This window comes from Hippoglossus hippoglossus, chromosome 11 (genome assembly GCF_009819705.1).
Source record: "Hippoglossus hippoglossus isolate fHipHip1 chromosome 11, fHipHip1.pri, whole genome shotgun sequence".
Lineage (NCBI taxonomy): Eukaryota > Metazoa > Chordata > Actinopteri > Pleuronectiformes > Pleuronectidae > Hippoglossus > Hippoglossus hippoglossus.
Genome location: NC_047161.1, coordinates 12,839,094 through 12,860,767, shown reverse-complemented (window position 1 = coordinate 12,860,767; position 21,674 = coordinate 12,839,094). Strand labels below are relative to the sequence as shown.

The window sequence follows — 21,674 nt, the reverse complement described above, 5'->3', positions numbered from 1 at the left end:
GCGCCGCATCACCTGAGGGCTGCTGGGAGAGAGAGAGAGAGAGAGAGAGAGAGAGAGAGAGAGAGAGAGAGAGAGAGAGAGAAGATGGGGTTTCTATTGGCAGAGCCTCCTCAGGTGGGCGGGTCCACTGTCAGGATTTCGACCTGATTGAAAAATGTGGGGGAGGAGCAAACCCAGACATAGATATGGCCTATCCCGTCAGGAGGCGGAGCCTGGTTGCCACAGCAACCGCACACCTTGACAACCTATTGGAGGACCAAGAAAATTGCTGACATATTCCTCTCTCTCTCTCTCTCTCTCTCTCTCTCTCTCTCTCTCTCTCTCTCTGTCTGTCTTTGTGGTCTGTCCTGTAGGTGTGTATGACCTGAAGTGACAGTTATTACAAACAGGCCACACTGCCAGGACCAATAGACACGAGTTCTAAACAAACACTTCACTGTACAAACACAAATATGTGTGCGGACTTGTTTGTTGACACCTCTTTAGGACCTTTTCCCTCATAAACTCTCACCTTATCTGGACCAGTAGACCTCACGGGGACATGGGGATGTGAAAAATCATCATTTCTGAGGTGCTGTAGTTAGGTGAATTGTTTAATCATAAGGTTTTGGTTTAGCTGTCCACAATGCATGGAAGATATTCATAATAATAATAATAATAATAATAATAATAATAATAATAATAATAATAATAATAATAGAAAACCAGGTAGCCTCAGAGAAGTTTAGGAAACTGAGTGACACAATAAATGATTGCAGTTTAATCAAAAATATGTGTTCAATCAACGTGTGTCTCATTAACATCTACAAACTGCTCTATAACCTCATCAATGGTGCCGCTAATGTGCCACGATAGCTTCCTCCATTTGCAACCCTCCATTCACTCAGACGTGAGGACTGCCTTGGACGTGAATGGTCCCGCCTAAGATTTACTTTACCTCCTGCAGTGGCCGCGGGTTTGGTTTCGACCTGCGTGTCTTCCCCGCTCTCTCTCCCTTTTTCATGCTCAATCCCGTCAATAAAGATTTAATGCCAAAACAATACCTTAACAGGATTTACTTTACTCTTAGATTACTAGATGGAAGCAGTTTGCTTGTAAATTAATTATTCTTCCATTAAATGCCCTTAAGACAAGTCTAGATGTCTGCCATGGAAACAATCTGTTGTTGACACTTCTCAGATGTGACGACTACGTTTTTTTTTTGTGCTGCTACACAAGTCGACATAAGGTCAATGTGTTGAATATTTCAAAATACAGCCAGCTAAAGAAAAGAGAATAGAAGACGAATCTCTGTGTGTGTCTCCTTGAGTTTCTCTCCCCTTCTCTGTTCATGCAAGTCTCTGCAGTTGTGTGTGTGAGTGTGTCCTCCGGGTGTCATTGAGCTCCGGTATAAATCAGCTGGATGTGCGAGCGTCGGGCTGCAGTAAATTAGCCAGGTTTTAATTGTGTCTGTAATAGATGACTATAATTAGTCAAGGCTCTTCCTCAGCCTCTACTGCCCTGACATAATCATCTTCTAACCAAACTACACATCACTTCATCTCTCCATCTCTCCATCCTTCATCCCTCTGTAGCCTGGAGGGACAGGAGGGATCTTCTCCTCCTCCTCCTCTTTTTCCTCCTCCACCTCCCAGGATCCCCCTCTCTGACGGCTTCTCAGAGAAACCCACCGGAGAAAGGCCCACTCCCTTTGTCTTCCTGTGGTCTTCTCTCCCTCCTTCTGCACGTCTCATAAGGAAATGTCATTTTCAAGCCAGGATCAAATCAGCGGAGTCTGTCACAATTCTGCAATCCCCCCCACCCCCTACGTGAGAGTTCAGCATGTGCAGATAGAGAATTTGTGTGTGAAGGTGAACATCATAGATGGTGCTAAATCATGGGATCTGAACTTCATTTTTAAAACTGAATGGCATTGAAAAGCCAGTTGTGCCAGTTGTCCCACTGGAGAACAGCCTTCTTTAAAGTTCCCCCTTAGAACAATCAGCAGAAAACAAATGTTCCACAAAATCAGTGTTCCACGTTGAGCTCATATTTCTTTTTATATCTTAGCTAGTCTCCCTGTATGTTGATATTATCAAATATTAGTTTTCTTATATCCTCCTTGTTTGTATTCAATCTCACCAGATTAAAAACTCCTGGCACTAATCCAGGACAGGTGCAGGCCACATCTTTGTTACCTGAGTTACCTGAAAAGATGAGCGGTAGCACACAGAGTTGAAAAGGCCGACAGTCACTGCATCTCTGGAGCACATTTGAGCAATATTTAGACATGACCTCTGGAGGAACTTCGGAGAATGCTGTCTGGACATTTTTTCCCAGAGGTTTCCTTTCACACATGGAAAATGCAGCAGGAGATTCTCTGCTCAAATACGTTCACAGCTGTAACAAATCCTCTGGAGGATTCAGGCGAGTAACGTATTCATTCCGCTATAGATATCACATGTTTTTGTTTATAGCACAGCCGGCGTCGACCCTTATCACCAAAAACTCTCTTGACATCTTTGTCTTCTACATGTATAGCACAGCTTCTTCATCCTGATAAATGTGTATTCTTTTTGTTTGTTTCTTTCTTTTTTGCGCCTGTCCCATAAATGTCATCAACACCCCTGCTCACCCTCGAGATCTCCTGCTGTGTTCTCACATCGGCTCCTCCAGACTTTCTGCAGGCTTAAGGGGGCCAGACGGAGAAAGTGTTGAGGATCTCTGGAGCTCAGTGCATGTCTGAAAGCAGCTTTACTGTTGAAGAACAGAGAAAGAAATATAGGATGTACAGGCACATGACACACTAATGGAGAAATCAAACCCAAACAGCTTCAAGGCTCCTTGGTACAAGATTCCTCATTTGGTGTTTTAATGATAACAATAATGGTGGTAGTAGAGTGCAGTATTAAACAAATTGGTCGAAAATCTCTTTTGCCTGTTCAAATGGGTTGAAATCACAGGTCTGAGTCACAGCATCTGACATCATTTCCTCATTTCCATACTCATCAGACCATCCAATGACTCCTGTATTGAAGCAGCTTGTCCTATGTTTCTTAAAAATTTTTTTCAGGATTTTCATTTGAATTGTCAGCCATCTCTACAGCAGCTTCCCAGTGGATCTTTTCTCAGTAGTTTACATCACATGCTCATGATGTTTTGGGCCAAGATCCAGGTCATCCCATCCAAACCAACCCCTCTGCCAGCTGTTTGTCAAAAAACATCCACATGCATGGCTCCTCAAAGACAATCCAAACGTCCACGTAACATATATGTCAATGTTCCTTGTTTGACATGTGATTAGTCATAAGTAATTCATTTGAACTTGGACATACAAATGCAGACTTACCCTTGGACACACTGCAGATATCACAGCCCCTGCTTGATAATTTGTAATGCAACTAATCACCAGCGTGTGTGAGTAACAGAGGGCCAAAGGGATCTGACAGAGCTGACGTCCTGCACCTGATAAGCCAGGACAAAACTGAAAAATGTTGCTGCAGGGGGATCCATGCGCTGATTAGGCCTGTGTTCGATTCCTCCGAGTGCCGATTCATCAGTGTCCACCAGCACCCGTTTACCCGGTTCTCGGGTGTCAGTGTGGTCACATCGCTGGCGGGACCTCGCCAATCTCTGTCGCACAGAATCAGTGTCTGAGGGGGTGCTTGATCTCACCCCTGCCCCGCTCAAACACACACACACACACAGTGGAGCCATGCCCCTAATCACTGCAACAAACACGATAAACTGTGTACACTAACCCCTGCCTGTAGACATACAGACCACACACACAACTTTAGCTCAAAGTGACCACACACACACAAATACACACAACTCCATTCTGAGATGTGACCCCCCCCCCCCCCCCCCCCACCACACACACACACACATATAAATACCCCCACTCGCCTGAAGTGCCTTGGTCACCAATCAGGACCACTTTGTCAAGGCACAGGTAACCGTGACGACTCTAATCCCTCGGCAATCAGCCGGTCATTCATCACCGCGGAGGGAAGGAGAACGAGAGGTAGAGAGAGAGAGAGAGATGGAGAGGTAGGGAGAGAGGGAGAGAGAGAGACATGGAGGGAGGGAGGAAAGGGGGAGCGGTGTCACAGACAGGGGCAACTGTGCAGACAAATGGCCCCAAAAATTCAGTATTAATCAGCAACTGATTTGCTGCCCCTTTAAAGCCAATACCACTTAACAACTAGAGAGAGAGAGAGAAAGAGAGGGAGGGACGGAGGAAGGGAGGATGAGTGTGAGTCTGAAAACAGAGACAAAACAAGAGAAGAAAAAATGATGAAAACCAATGAAGGACTCAGGGAGAGAAAGACTGGAAGAAAGAAAAAAGATAATAAAAGAAATGTACCTTAGTGGAGGTTACTGTTGCTTTAGATGTTTGGTCTGTGACATAGTAAAATGCTGCGTAAGGTGCTCCCCCACCACACACATGCATGCACACACACACACACACACACACACACACACACACACACACACACACACACACACACACACACACACACACACACAAAAGTAGCCCCTTGTTGATTTGTCACTGGAGTTGATCAATAGCTGTGATGGAAACGGAATCAGCTCAGATGGATTAAACGTCCCAGTGGCTCTGACGTTATTTTCCCATTAAGAGAAGGCTAATCATTACACATACACACACACACACACACACACACACACACACATAGGCGCAAACATACACATGCAGTTACATTGATTCACACACACACCAAAGACACATTCATATGTTCCTACATTGTACGGAGGTAGTTTCATATCAATTAACAGTTGCCAACATATGACTTAATAGACACAGTGGCATGTATGAAAACACACACACACACACACACACTGGTAGTAAAGAAGCTGTGACTACAGTGCTTACAGTGTGACTGTATTGATCCAAGCTTGTGTCCCTCAACAACAACACACTTTGGTCTGAAACAAGACCCTCACTCATCGCATCACTTTCAAGAAAGAAACGTACTATACTTTTTTCACATTTCACTACATGCATAAATCCTGTAAGAAATACATCTACCATGCATGTTCTAAAATTCATGTTAAAAATGAGAAGAAATTAAATTGAAAATATTCACATCGAATAATTATTTTTGTATGGAATCAATTTCATTTAACTTGAATCTATACAGCACTTTAATTGAAAAATGTACCTTTACCTTTAGTTTGAAAACATATTTTCTCACCTACCATTGCAAAGCTCTGGTAGCAGGGCATGATATAACACTACTAAATATATATATGGTTTGAAAATGGTTTGTATTTATATAGCGCTTTTCTAGTCTTGATCACCACTCAAAGCGCTTTACATTACAGTTTGCCTTTCACCCATTCACACACACATTCATACAGTCTATTCATCTATCTATTAGCAGCACAATATATATATATATATATATCTTGATAAAAAATCTCAAGTGTTGGAACTGTGATTCACTTCATCTGCATGCATTGTTTGTTTTCCTCACCTATTTATTTGCATTTGTGTCCTCATCCATCACAGACACTGTATGTATCTCTGCAACGTATACAAACATACGACGTATAGTCCATTAGAATAAACAAAAATTCTATAATTTTTATCTTGTCAAAAAATCCCACAAAAAGACCAAAACCAACAATGTGTTTTTCCTTATATCAATGTCTGTGGCACACAGAACCACCACTCTTTCTTATTAAAGAAACAAATCTTTGAAAATGGGTCACAGATTAAAAAATATCTGTTTGATATAATTTTAAAAATAGTAAATGACTTTCTGAAACAGCTGGAAACTGTAGTTTATGCAAATAAGAGAAATGAATGCATTTGTTTGGGACTGATTTCACATATGCATCAATTCACACTCTTACAAGGACTTTGGATAGTAAGTTGGATCATTTTAAAATAAAATAGAGTGTGTGTGTTGACGGCAGTGAAAGTCCATGTCACTCATTGTAACAGTGTGGCTCGCTGATGTGTTTTTAACGCTCCATTCCACAGCAGCTTTGGATACAGAGACTTCTTAGTGTAATAAATGCGATTTTATCCTATGATGGGATTTGAAATCAAGAGAAAAACATATTATCACATCAGTCACAAATATCCAGTGAAGCCTGCAAACCCTGCCAACAGCAGGTGGGCCAAGTATGAGTTAAGTGCAAGAAGTGAATAAGGTACTGTACATGACCAAGGATTGCGGAGGTGAGACGACACATTATACAACATGTGATGCAGGGGAAAAAAACAGGGGAGCCGGGAGGAAGAGAAGGAGAGTGATGGCTCTGCAGGGAGGAAGCCTGAGACCATCTGCTGCTGGCTACCTGCTGTTCCCCCTCTCTCTTCCCTCACCTTCTCTCTCTTCTCTTTTCCCATTCTCCCGGTAGTCAATGAAGGAACTCAGTCAGTTAATGTCAGAGACTCGGCGAACAAACACTAGGGACTCCACACACACACACACACACAAACAATCACTGCAGAGCAAGCAAGACCAGAAGAAGGTTTCAGTTTCAGTTAATTTGTGACTTTATATTTCATATTTACAGCCACTATCGTTTTCATTATCATTATTATGTTGTGCCCCAAACACATGTGCCTCTTATTTCACAAATATGCAGACACGACACACACATACATCCACAACAAACACACACAACCTACACACACACACACTGTGAGAGGGTCTCTCTAATGGATTCTGAAGATTCCAATTTCCCCTCTGCCACCAAAGACAGAAAACCCTCTGAGCTCAATTACCCCTGTCTCACACACACCAGACACGACCACATGTGGACACACACACACACACACACACACGCACACACACACGCACACACACACGCACACACACGCACACACACACACACACACACACACACACACTCGGATGCATCTTCACCCACAAACATCCATGCACACCTTAAGCCACAGTGACATGCCGAGAATCACACAATCAGAGTCGCGCAAGCAAACTGAGAGGAGTATTAGTCTAAGCTAGATTTTATGTGATAGCAGATAACAGGGTAAGGGGGGGGGGGAGAAAAAATGAGGGGTTGTTGGGAGGTGAGGCATGGAGGGAGAGGTCAGGCTTCACAAATAAATGAGATGGTGGGATAGAAGATGGCAAGATAGGATGGAGTGAAAGATGCAGAGGGAAACGTATGGGAGTGGGGCGAACCTGCAAAGCTCAAAAGAAGATGTCGAGGCGATATGGGAGCAGAGCGGAGAGGAGGTGCATGCCGCTGGCTTTTACAGAATCCACTCTTCCAGAAACCTTATTAAATTCCACAATTAGCTGAACGTCTAAGGCTATAAATAGGCTCACTTTTCCCATTCCCTGATGTCAGTCAGCAGGCCGGGCTTCGACTGTGGGGGGAAACAAAACAATTTAAATTATAGCGAGGCTCCCTCTTTTGTCTGGCCACCCTTTTAACGGGATAATTACTAGTCTATTCATTCACGCTCGACCAGGGCGATATATCACCTCACTGCGCAGCGGCCCGCTTTCCGTGATAAACGTCCTTTACTGGGCGTGTGGGGGAGGACGGGGAGAGGTGAGGCTGAGGGTTAACGTTTGCCCGGGTGATATCTAGCTCACATGTCTGCCTGCTGGCTTTCAACCCAACGCATCGGCCCGCTAGATTGAATGTCCTCCTGCCAGAATCTGGAGAGCACCAGGAGCACCGCACCTTGGTTTCCAGAGTGACACCTTCCCATGGGGCCCCGTCGGTGAGGAAATGAGCGAGAGAGGGAATGAAACGGGAGAGAGAGAGAGAGAGAGAGAGAAAGGGAGCGAAAAGGCATCTATTATTCAGCATGGCCCCGACCCCTGCATACGCACGCCATTAAAAATAGGAAATCCATAGCGGAGACAAATGGCTTCTAAATGAAGCGCTACAGGAGGAGAGCGGAGATAGGGACCCCTGTCACATGCTCTTTAATTGTCTCCCGGGGCGATAAGAGGATTTATCAAATTCATCGTGCCAGCAAGGGCTGTTAGGCCTCGGACGACGAGCGGTTGGAGAAACGGCACAGCACGTGTTTGTTCGTTCGAAGATACGCGCCATGAGAGAGCAGCGGCGAACAATTAGAGCGATCATAAATTGTGCAAAGCTGAAACAACTCCAGCCGGAACCGACTGCTATTGTTAAATAAGAGCCATCACACGGCCTGGTCTGTTGTAAATTAAAGAAAGACAATAAAAGCCAGAGAAGGAGTTTCTCAAACCCTCTCTACATAAACAACAAGCGGTAGGTTAGGTGTGTGATTATTGGGTCAGGTCCACTTCACACACAACAGGTGCTGACATTATGAAAAGAAGCACAATCATCCCCATAAACAGCGTTATCATCTTCTCCCGGCAGCAGAAATACTGCCATGTCATCCGACCAAGCAGCTTCCATACTCTCTGATGTGAGGAGACTCATTTGACCTTTCTGAGATCAGGAGAGAGAGAGCCCTCCCTATAGAGAGCACCACACAGAGAGGGGCGGAAGGAGCCACCGAGATCGATGATTTTATGAATATGCCACTGCTATAAGTGTGGCAGCATGCGGCGTCGAGCAAACGGGAACAGCCGTGTGTAAGTAACATGCAGGGTTCACCTCTGAGGACGCATTCTTCAAAGGTGACATGGAGTTGTGAGTCAGGGCTGTTGTAGGCCTTGTTGACACAACTGAGGATAACATATTCAGCAGATATTTCCCCTACAATTTTAAGAAAATCTCTGCCCACACAACCATTATTTAAAAAAATATTTCCGTCCAGACGAGAACGACTTCAAACGCTCAAACAAGCATCAGTAGGTGCCGATCAGGTGAACATCAATCATCCGTCAAATACCAGAGAAGAACGCTGTGGTCCAAGTATTACTGGGCGAGGCAGAAGCCTGTGAATTCAGGTAATGTTCAGTAGCAAACTTGTAATTAGAAATAGGAGTGTTAACCAAATGTAGAGAAACCGGTATATAGTGTCTGGCACATGCACATTTTTGAAAATCAACCCTTTGGAAGGTGTTTGTATGAATTTCCATTTGAATATGAATGAGAGGGGAAAAGTCTGTTTTTTGCAAAACATCCGGATTATATATAAAATATTACTGACCCATGAAAAGTCATTAAGATAAACACCTACACTTGTTTTATTTTAATGCACAAAAGCATTATGCCAGTTTTAGTCGTTAGTGGGATGTGGACTCATAAGACCGTGATTCCATGTGCTGATCTATATAAACGTTGTTTTTCAAAAAACAAATCCCTGCTGTCAAGCTTGTCTCCAATTTCCATTTTCATTTCAAAAAGGTTACGTGAACTCTGCGAGATTCTAATTTGGTCTCATGCTGTTTTTTTTATTTCATCTCCAGAGACACATGCATGCATTTACCTATATTTGCTTCCACAGAGCCATGCAGCACACATGGTTCTGTTGTTGAGACATTATAAACGACCCCATTAAAATTAATGACAAAAGTAATTAGAATTCAATTAGAATATGAGCACTTTTTATGATCCTTACAATTAACCCTAACTGATGTTAGAACTGACCCTAGCTGTGGGGTGGATGGTGCCATTGTTCGCCTCTGGTTTTAGATGCGGGTGTGTTGCGATGACACAGTATGCTTCGAATCACACAGATATGAGTGCTCAGTATCAAATTTGAAATGGCTGAGATAAATAATCACAAATTAATGGGGTGATAAACCAAAGGCAGCTCTCATTTAGAGGTGAATTTGGGAGGCAATTCCTTCTCTATATTACAATTGGGACAATTATGGTCAGAGGAGGGAGAATTGGAGAGAAAAATTTGTCAATAAAGTCTGAAATTGTTTTGCTTTAATTGGAGATTTAGATGAAGGCAGAAAATGTGTGTTTTGTTTTATGCGTGTGCGCGTGTGTGTGTCTGAGTCTGAGGGTGCGCTCGGTCTTTTGTGATGGATGAATGACAGTCGGCATGGCAGCTCATCTCCTCTCAGGCGGCCGGGTGACAGAGAGAGATGTTACAGCACAGAGAAAGCGCAGTCGCCACACAAGCAGGCAGGTGTCAGACCCACACACACACACACATGCACACACACACACATGCACACACACACTCACACACACCTGCATGCAACGTCAAGATCCCCTTCTTTCCTTCCTGGCTCTCTCCTGCCTCCTACACTTCACAACCTCAGTCCACCACCTGTGTCTACCTGTCTACCCGTCTCCTGGACCCGCCTCCCCTTTCATGTAAAGTATAAGTGAGCTGTCTCTTTGTGGGCGGCGGCCTCCTTGTCCTCTTTGAACGCCTCAGACCTGAGCCTGTCAAACGCTTACTCCCCCCCCCCTAACCCCAACCCAACAGCTCCTGTCCCAATCAATGGGAGTTCCATGAATATTTCACACACCTCAGGCCAGCAGGAGGAGAGGGAAGAGAAGGAGGAGTGTCCCCGGTCGCCTGGGGGTGGAGGAGAGAGAGACAGGAATGGGGGGGATGGCGGTGGAGGGCTGGGGAAAGATGGGTGATATAGGGCGCCAGTGTGGTGAAGAGATGGGGCTTCTCTTCCTGAGTCAGACAGGGATAATAACTCATTAGAGAGAGAGAGATGTAGAGGTGAAGATTTGGCAGAGGAAGAGGAGAAGAGAGGAGGAGGAGGAGAGGAGGGGAGATCTTCTCGCTACAAATAGAGGAGGAGGGCAAGGAGATTTTTTGTATTTTCCTCCATCTCTCCTTTTGCCTTTGTCAATCCCCTTCCTTATATCTCTCCTCTTTTCCTTCTGACCCCATCCTCCTTATCCTTTCCTTTTTTTATGACACACACCCCCTTTCCCTCGGCAACTCCCGCTAACCCCTCTCCTCCTCATCCCCCCCTTCCTCCTCCTCCTCCTCTCCTCTCCTCTCCTCCCTCCTTCCATCTGTCTTTCTTGCTGCAGTGCCCATGCTGCCAGGCAGTATAAATCACATCTCTGGGCTTGGTTGCAATGGGCCTGAAAATAAAAAGGCATAAAAGTGTCGGGATGAGCTACGGGCTGAGGGGGAGAATTCCTTTATGATGGGTCTAAATCCTCCACCCACCCCGCATCCTCCCCCCTACACAGACACACACACACACAGTCACACACACACACACACACACACACACACACACAGATTGCTTGTAGACATGCACATGCACAACATACGCCTCGACTCTGAAATTATCCCCCCAAACCGCAGCAGTTTGGATCGCTCACGCTCTTTCTTTCCCTCTTTCTCTCTCATAGACACCTGTGCAACCGTGCCAGTACACACACAAACACACACACACACATGCACGTGATCAGAATTGAGACATCTTCTTCTTGTGCTCTTTCTTTAAAGGGACAGTTCAACTAAAACTCCAGCATGTGTTGACGTAACCTCTGTACCTGTCTTCTGCCCTTTCTCACATTTTTCTACAAGCATCTCAATCGACCCTTTTTTCTTACCCCGAAAGTGAATGGCAGCCCCAGCTCATCGCAATTGATTTGAACGTGCAGAAGCAGAATGAAAGAGGAGCTTTGACTTTGTTTTGTAACTTTGAAAAAGTGAACATCATTGCTTGCAAAATGATGGAGAAACTAGAAGACACTGGTGACAGTGGGATAATGCCTCCATACACAGGAACTTTCATATATTTGGGGTCACCAAATGATGAATGTTGTGCACCTAAATGATATACAAGTGCTCTTCTAAGGTTTATTCTAGTATTAACGAAGGGTAAATAGATGTGAGAGTAAATGTGACGTGCATCAAGTACCCGGAGCGTCCTCACCGTCTCAGATAAATTCTACAAAGGTTTCCACCCTGGATTATGTCACAAAGGAGAGTCACTTCACTGTGTATAATGGTAATTGTGGACAATTTATGATCTCTCTCGTCTCCATCTATGTATCGTTCTGAGTAAATAAACCAATAAAAAATGATTGAGGTGGCCCTGTTACATATTGAAATGAACCTGCTGGCAGAGATGCATTGTAAAGGTTGTCTAAATGATTACGGGAATGAAGATGGAGGTGAGTGAGAGCGGCGCGAACGGGCAACTCCATCACCTGCTCAAATCAACCTATAGCTGAGGGTTCTCCTTTAATCTACGTCCTGATGTGCACTTTGTCAATTCTATTAGATCACGCTGTGTGGGGTTGGAACACACACACACACACACACACACACTGTGAGGGAGATGATGATAACGGAGAGCGCCTCCCTAGGTGAGGCCTATTCGGTCGCAGCGGGAGCCATCTCAGACCCAATTATGCTTGGTTTGGTGTTTTAACTGTATTGATCAAAACGCTGAAACAAACGAGAAATGCTTATCAAGCTGGAAAAGACGAGCCCTAAGGAGTTGTGTGTGTGTGTGTGTGTGTGTGTGTGTGTGTGTGTGTGTGTGTGTGTGTGTGTGTGTGTGTGTGTGCTCCACGGGAGTGAGTGAGAATGATGACATAGGTCGGAGAGGTGGTGAGATATTGGTGGTTATAAAAAATTGCAATTCTGAGGTTTTGAGTTATTAATTACAGTCTCCCCTCCTTCACCCCTTTTTACCAGCTATTAGAAATACTGCCTCACACACAGACACGCACACACACATGCACCATGTACACCCACATATTTCTACACATTGACGCTCACATATGCAAGCCTCAGGACATGCACAAACACACACACACACACACACACACACACACACACACACACACACACACCCTCTGGATAGTGCACACACTCCCTCACTCAAATTAGCTCGTTCATACCAGCACTAAGTGCACAATACCCTGCTCTGATGAGCAAGCTCCCGTCGACCTTGGAACTCTCTGGAAAGACAATGCAAGGGGAGCCACGCTGCGAGAGGGAGGAGGTGGAGGTGGTGGGAGTAGATATAGAGGGGAGGGAGGGAAGGATGGAGAGAGGAGAGACAATGGATGAGAGACGAAGGGAGGGAAGGAGAGAACGAGGGAGAGAGAAAGAGTGTGAGTGGAGCTGCTCAGTATAGGGCAGGAGGGCACTGCTCCCTCCCTCCCCTCCATCTCGGCTCATCTTGAATGCAAATGTGGTTCCTATACGGTTCCTTTGTGCTGCTTCTAACTGCTCCAGAGAGAAGCAATTACAACTGCTCCATTCACTCAGAGAGGGAAAGACACGCATGGATAGAGAAGGGTAATTAATAAAGAGATAGGAGTGATGAAGGAGGAGGAGGAGGAGAGGAGGTGAGCACATACCTGTGGAGGATCTTCACATATGGATTGGAGCAGGATATTGATTGTAAAGCTCTGCGATATTGACGTGCTCAAACATCGACACAAGGCCGACCCGGCTCATAATTTCTAGCCAAGTGTTCTGCGAAAGGTCAAAGGTGAAAGGTCATTATCATTACAGTGTTATATAGAGTGTGTGAAATACAGAATTACTCTCTGCAGCCCTCAGTAAATATGCTACATTTAACTCTCGGTCGTTATCCCCTGATCGTTTCTTCAGAGAACTGAACCCCAGAGAATTTATTGAATCAAAAGAACTCCATCCTGCATGACATCACCCCTCCATTCCCCTCCGCGTCTTTCTGCAGACGGATAGTTGCAGTGCCAGTGCCGTATCCTGTTGCAGTCACAGTGGCCGGGCGGCACTGCAAGGTATGGTGGGAGTTTTTATGGCAGTCATTTGGGCCGCTAATATGTCATCTCCATTAGCCAACTTTTAACACTCGCAGATAGATGGCCCTGTGACATTTATCTACGCACGGGTCGTATTTTAGCTGTTAAATGGCTGGTGATGTGCAAAGTGCGTGCAAAATGACTGTGTGCGTGCATGAGTGTGTGTGTGTGTGTGTGTGTGTGTGTTTTAGGTGTGCAAAGGTGGGGTGGCGTAGGGAGAGTAAGACGCATTGACTTTTAATGATGCACTGTGCAATAGCACTTTAGAGGCAATAATCACAAATACAATGTAAGTCATAACCTTTGACCCCCCCCACCAGCGCCTCGCCTGGTGCAAAGAAAAAAAAAAAGATGGAGTAGAGACGAAGGGGAGCCGGCGGTGAGGTCGAGACACAGGCCTCCTTCCTCAACAGCCACGACAGCTGAGATCCAGTGAGCCCGGCCTGCAGTGTCAGCAAGAATAAACACCCAACTACAAAAAGACAACAGCTAATTAATGTAGCAACCTACAGAGAGAGAGCGAGAGAGAAAGAGAAGAAACTTGAAATTGAAAGAGTGTAAAGAGGAAGAGTGATGGGAAGACACAAAATAAGCACACAGGCAGGTTGAGAGCTACACAGGCTAATTGCTCATATGGATTTTGCTATTGTTGGCTTTTGCAGGGTGAAGGAGGTGAAGTCATTCCCTGCAGTGGCTTCAGGTGAAACTCTAAATGGGCTAATAATTTAGACCCATAAACTAATGCTAATATTGATGGCCGCCACATATATCGAAACGCATTAGAAAGAGTCCCGGCCGTAAAACAGCTGTAAATATGATATAAGATCTCGTCATTTAACTCATCACATACGGCGGGAACCTTTCCCCCTCGCGCATAAAAACGGCCGTCCACTGTGCTGCATCAAAAAGCGGAGGATGTGCTCTCAGCCCGTTTTATGTGTCGCCCGCGGGAGCTCGGTCACCTGTCCGAAAGCGCCGGAGTTGACGAACGTGACAGAAAATGAACAATTAAAAATATCACACGGGCCCAGAGCCACCGCAACGTGGCCCGTTCACAACTCACTGGACACCCTAATTGCTTTGAAATACAATTGGGTTTGGGCTCTGTTTGGTGTTTTGGAGGTATGAAGCGCATCGATGCACACTGGAAATTGAGTTATAAATTACCGAGCTGAAATAGACATGTACTGTGAATACTCAATATCCAAATGTGAGACGCTCTCGCCCCTGCAAGAGACAAAAGGCAGATGTGTGTGTTTGCCACAGCGTTTCATTTTGTCAGAAGAAATTGACTGGCTCCCAACCAAACAATGCATGTGTGCGTGTGTGTGTGTGTGTGTGTGTGTGTGTGTTTGTGTCGTGCTGTTCGCCTGTCAGGGGGATGTGGTGATAAGGTCAACCTTAACAGCAAAACAGAGATGGAGAGCGGCAACCACAAACCAGTGGGACTCGGAAAATGACAGAGGATGAGGAAAAGAGAAAGTGGTCATTCATCTACAGCTTTGCCACCAGGGTATGTACTGTGTGTGTGTGTGTGTTTGTGGTCACAGCTGTCAGTGTGTTTTCATACACTGTGTGTGGCTATGTATGTATCTGGAGTGTGTGTTTGCCATATGAATACAGCTGGGCGGCTGAGCTGTGAAGTCCCTGACAGCTTCATTATGGCTCGTGCGGCACAGGGAGACAGCACCATCCAGGGGACGGACGGAAGAGGACAGACAGACGTGGGACGGGCCAGGTTTACTGCTGGGCCGGCCCACGTCACTCCAGCGGTTTAGGGTGGAGGGGCAGCTGCTGTCTCCTTTAATGAGTCTTTGCTTCTTTCATCAGCTTTCAATTTACAGGCCTGTCCGGCACTCGTGCACTGCCCCCCTCCATCCACACACACACACACACACACACACTGCAGTTTGATGCTGTCTTGTTTCCCTCAGCTGATTCCCTGGAGCAGTCTGTAATAGTTAAATTAATTTGCTGTCTTTCTTTAATTAGTCCGTCTCACCAGGGAAAGCTGTGACAGGGCTGAAATGTGACCAGTGCTGGACGACTTCTTGTCAATATCAAAGTCCTGAAGACACTTATATCTACTAGATATGGGACATTAACAACTGTCCCCAGTAGCAAGAGAGAGTCCAGATGACAATATCACAGCCTAATCTCATCAATTTAAAGGTCCAGTTCAACACCACTGAAAATTACAACAGAAATAAATAATGTGGACTGACAACAGTTCTGAACAATATTATCTTTATAAAAGGTCAAATTTCCAGTTGAGCTGTTTTGTCTGAACATGTTGGTGCCTCAGGACTTTTAAAGATAAATACCCAATGGCTAAACATGGTAGAGTAAAAAATGTGAAGGTTATTTACCTCCAATCTGAGTCACCTGCACTGTCTATTATGTTAATGAGCTACAATGTCACTTACTGATGTATCCCAGGCCTATGTAAGTATTGTTCATTCTTCAGGTCAGGATAGTCATCCCAATGACAGCATGTGTGTTATCATTTTAATCCTTGCCATGAATTAGCCACTAATAAAGGCTTTGACATTTTTTCACGATTCATTTCCCTTTTTGTATCAGTACTGATGATCATCTTTATAAGTCAAATTTACAGTTGAGCTTTACCTAATAAAGTGGCCACTTAATGTAAAGGTTGGTATGGGCCTGTGTTTTCCTGTTGTATAAAAGGCACATGGACAGTTTTGTGCACTTGTGATAACATAGTACACAAGAGTGCATCATGACTGATGGGAACATAACCAGTATCATCTGATATTTTGAATTTTAACCAAGCCAGTCTTAAAATGCAGTTGCAGTGCATGACAGTGAATTGTAGACGGACTCAGTACGACGACAATTAATTTTTAAGATGCGTAATAAACCAATCTTTTAAAATTAAGTACATCAATAACATCCACATGCCCCACAGTGCAAAAAATGAGAAGCAACTTTGTCAGAATGGACCAACATCCCGCTGCTGTACGTTCAGGAGCTCAAGGTCCTATGATGTCCTCACTCCCTCTACTGGGCTGTTGAAGCAGTGCGTGGCAGCACTAACTCATCAAGCTGCATGTCTCAGGTTAAGATAAAATAATCCTACATTAGTCCCACTATATGTAGAAATTTGACTAGAGCTGAAGAAAAGTTAAGTACTGGCGTATAACAGTGTAAGACACAGTTCTGCGTTTCTTCAAAAAGTTTATTCATCCAACAACAAATCATAAAATTTCTCAAATATTTTACTAAAAAAAAACCCAAACCTGTCTGCAATTGAAAACATCCCTCGCTACAGTGCTGATAAAAATATATACATAGGAAATATTTAAGAAGTCGTGTAACAAAAGTACAATCAATTTTTTAAAAACATGAATATTTTTTTCAAATACACACATTGACAAATTCAAATGTGCAATTATACTCAAATGAATAAGGTACGGCTTTAAGAGAAAAATAAACCTAATGGTTAAAACAAACATATAGGGGGATTCATGGAGTTAACAAAAGTAAAAGTTTTTTTGCTCTTTGGAAGTCGACCTAGGGAGAACTTCACAGAGAGTCACAAACAGGTTTATACATTGATGGTGTACGTCCAAAGAAGAAAGAAGTACAACTGCAGTGCACCAGCTGCTTTTCAGAAGTGCCCACCACACGGATTTAGTCATGAAAAGCTCTGGGTCGCTGTCAGGACCCGAATAAGGGGACTGGGCTACATCTCGTTGTAGTGTCCACACTTCGTCCCAGACCCGACGATGAAGAGCTGCAGTCAGAAAAGAGGGGTGAAAGGGTCAACTCAAGAGTTCCAGACAGGGAATTGATATATAATGCAGGTCAAAGCACATACCTTTCGCAGTCGGAGTCACAGGAGCCCTTGTTCACTACTCTACCAATGTAATGCCTGTTGGAACACTGTATGGCTTCGGCCACCGTGTACCTAGTCTTACCGAGGGCACACCTTTCGATCTTTGTGATCCTGAGGTCCGACTGGAGGAACAGATGGAGCCGACTGTCTGATAACAACAATGGTGTGTGAAGAACGCTAGAGAAGAGAGGATATGAGACAATGCCAAACAGAAAACTAAGACAAAAGACTGTTAGAGTCAAGCAGTTTTTGTGTAAGGTTCTTAACTAACAGAGAAACAAATGCAGATGAAAACATAACCTCCATAACTACAGGTTGAGTTACTCACCTTTCCAAAAACTCTTTTAGGCCCTTCATTCTCTGCGACACCTGTTCCGTGTTCTTCAGACTGAAGAAAGGGTTCCACGGTGGCAACTTGGGTAATTCTCTGGACAAGAATATAAGAGAAAAAAATCTAAGAAAATCCACTTTGCATGCTTAATTCAAGTTATATACAATGGAAATCGCATTAATGGTCGATGTCATGCAATTCACAAGTTTATTTAGGTACAAATGGCAAAAACTAAAGCAGTTTAATATAACAGTCCTGCAAGATATCCTACAATTATTATGTTTATAAGGTTTAGTTTGTGTTTTATTGAGGTGTTGATTCAACTTGATCATTTGAGGCTGTTTATTCAATTGTGACATCTTTTTTTTTTTTTTTTTTTTTTTAAAAGGCAAGAGAGTTCAAAGTTATTGACATACAAGGTTGAATCAACACCTCCATAAAACAACATCAATACAACATTATGAAAAGTTGATTTTATGGCAGGACTAATTAACTGTGAACTGGTTTTATTAACATGTGCGGGTATGAACATACATGATCAGAGCATTCTGTTCCAGGCACTGACGCAGCCAAACAAATTCACTGTAACGCCGTCTCACACAGGAGGTCTTCTTTCGAAAACACATGCTATTGGTCTGCAAGAGAGAAACACAGATGTTAAGCACAAACTCAAAGACGAAATTAAGCAGAAGTTAAAGCGTCACACCACCCCCCCCCCTTAAAGGTGGCACTTACATCTAAACAGATCTCGTAGTCTGCATGCTTGTGCCAGAGGTCGTCTTTATGGAGCCTTGGATCTCGAACACAAATGCTGATAAACTCCTACAAGATTCAAAAATCACAGATGCATCCAGGTTTTAAACGTCAATTTCTCAACAGCAGGTCATCTCTGATTGACTCGTGGGTGTGCAGTGTGATGGAGCACGCTTGGCCACTTACAGCTTTTGAGAGATTCTCTAGCATACTGTCCATAATTGGCACACACCTGGAAGTAAACAGAAACAAAGTGTCAGTTGAATAGAACGATCAGGATCTGTTGCAACGTATAATCCTCTTATTTTAGCTTTAAAAAATTAAATATCCTACAGCCCGTGCTGGCAAATGGCCACACGCCATTTCAACAATCAGGATACATTTTTATTACCAGAGAACAGCCAAAGCTCATTGTTTCAATGCAAGATTAGTTATGTAAAGCTGCAGCCTAGTTGGCAATTAATACTCTTAAGACTCAAAAGTACAAACATTTGGAGCTGACGGAGCATTAAGGGGAACAAAGGGCAAACAAGGATTTTTCCTGCGAGGAAATCTTGTTTAAACACATTCACACAAATGATGAGAAAGCCCTCTATAGTCTACAGGACTCTACAGTCCGCTCTTTACACCCAGTCGCTGAGCTCACATGACATGCATATCTAAAGGCTTCAGCGACACATTGGCTCATATGACTAGTCACACTGCAAAACAGATACAATGGCATTTACAAGCTTTAGGTCCAAATCATTGTGCGGTGACAAAGTCCTGGAGATTACACAGAGACTCTGAACCGAACCCCATGGACACATCACAAAAAAAATAAATAAATAAAAATCACATGAAAACACATCTCATAATAAGCTGTCCTGCAGAGTGCTTCTTCTTGTACATGTCAGTGTTGGTTTCATGGCAGCTGCTTTGCAGTGATTTACCAGGTGCTGGGCTCGAAAAAAAAATGCTGTGCTGTTTACAGGAATCAATAGGTTCCACATAATCTCCTGTAGCCAAATGAGGTCAACAGAATGCTGCAAGTACCTTATAAACATAAGCAACTCATTCATTTCTGGCCACCATGTTTCGCAATATTACCAACTGCTTTGGGCTGCAATTACACCAGTTGGTGAAATAAATCTTATGAACAAAAAAAAAAAAAAAAATCCTCATCATAACAACAAGGCATTGATGTCAGCACAAGCCACAGCAGCTATGTAGTCCCTTTTTCCACCAGTGACTGAACTTAAACAGCATATGCACAGTTTATGACACGTATGAGATGATCATCATCACTGTCAATAAATATCCTCCTCACTGCATTGTCAATATTAATCCTGCATGCTGAAAATATATATATATATATACACGTGTGTATAGCATATAATGTTCATATCCATCCCCCTGTCCACATTTTTACACAGTATTCGTACTTTATCACATTGTACTACTTTAATGGAACTTGTTCAGTTGAATTGTGTGCATATACTCACGAAATATTGCATATTCTCCTACTTGCTTTTCACATGCCATTTGATACAGTACAGTCCACATCATCCACCACAACTTAAGTATTATTGTACCTTTTTTTTAAAAACTTATTTGTGTTGTTGAGCAAGAAGTATGCAAACATCCATATGAGCGCAGTGTAAAATCGGAGAGCCAAATTCCCGGCGTGTTAACACAAACATGGCCAAACAAAGCGGATTCTGATCCGTGTTCCATCTGCAACCCTCCTGACGGCTACATTATACATATAAATAACCCGGAGAAACTCAGAGGTTCAATTCAAACTTCATTCGAAGCGAATTAGAAAAAACGTGTTTTGTTCATGATCACGACAAACAAACAACAATCATGAGTTCCTGAAGTTTATCAGAACCTCAAGAGACGAAAACAAACTACAGCCTAATAAAATGAATCAAAAAGTCAACACGAGTAATTATAAGGAATAAAGCATTTCCCCCCCCTCCATGTTTCCTTGAAGCCGCCGCTCGGTCCTACCTTTCCCCCTCCGGGTACCTCCGGAGCTCAGTGCCGCGGAGCAGGGCTGCGGCTCCTCGGTCTCAGCTCGGCCTGGTTTGGTGTGGACGGAGCTGCACGGACACGCTGTGACCTCCCGCTCAACACGCTGCTGCTGCTGCTGCACGTCGCGGCGCAATAAAACTCACTCGGAATAAAACTGTGGCGTTGAAATAAATATAGTTAAATGAATATTACTGAAAAAAAAATTGCTTTCTACGCGGACAAGAAATCGACCTGACGTCCCGCGTGGTCGAATTCGTGTGGCGTGCAGCTTCGAGGCGCGCACCTGTTCTTCATCGGTTTAAATGGTCTCACCTGGTGGGAGGAGGAGGAGGGAGGAGGAGGAGGGGAAATGGTGGTTCAACTAGAACCATGAATAACCCATGTAAGATGATGTCTCACATCGGCCGAGCCTTAGAGGTCCAGTGTGTAAGGTTTAGGTGAAAGGGATTTATTGGCAGAAATTGAATTTAAAAATAATCCTAGTGATGTTTTCACTTGTGTTTAATCGTCTAAATTGTATGAATTATGAATGAGTTTTTCTTTACCCTAGAATGGGCCCTTTATATTTGAATACTTTATATTTACATCTGGAGCAGGTCCTCTTTACGGAGGCCACTATGTTTTTTTACAGTCGTCCAAACTGGACAAACAAAACACCTTTTGAGTTTTTATGACAACTCAAGGCTGCCACAGGTTCTCTGTCATGTTTGGAAGGGGAGAGTGAGGTGAGGGGTATTCAGCTGCAATACGCAACATCACCACTAGATATCACAAAATTCTGCACACTGAACCTTTAACTGTAAGTATAGCCTCACTTTAAGAGGTAAAACAAAAGCATGGGGCCAGATTTCGTCTATTTTACGTCTTATGTTCCAATCCCACAATTGTGTGATGCCTTCTTCTTCTTCTTCTTTTTATGGTGGTTGGAAAACAACGTGCATTTTTGCATTACCGCCACCAACTGGTATGGAGTGTGAAATGGAAACCTAAATACATTCACCCAATACCAAAAAAAAAACATAAAGTTGTATTCTCTCTATAAATTTTGTCTTACTGAGATATTGAAACAACAAAAGA

At 43.8% G+C, this 21,674-nt stretch overlaps 1 protein-coding gene across 1 annotated transcript; it reads right to left on the bottom strand.

Moving 5' to 3' along the window:
- Window positions 1–16,816: 16,816 nt before the first annotated feature.
- Window positions 16,817–20,871, bottom strand: snx10a (sorting nexin 10a). Its single transcript, XM_034599877.1, has 7 exons — window positions 20,574–20,871; window positions 18,765–18,810; window positions 18,561–18,647; window positions 18,360–18,460; window positions 17,823–17,921; window positions 17,477–17,671; window positions 16,817–17,392 (listed from the first exon to the last, which is right to left on the bottom strand). Exons 2-7 carry the CDS (start codon window positions 18,795–18,797, stop codon window positions 17,317–17,319), a joined length of 591 nt encoding a protein of 196 aa, XP_034455768.1. The 5' UTR covers window positions 18,798–18,810; window positions 20,574–20,871; the 3' UTR covers window positions 16,817–17,316.
- Window positions 20,872–21,674: the final 803 nt, after the last annotated feature.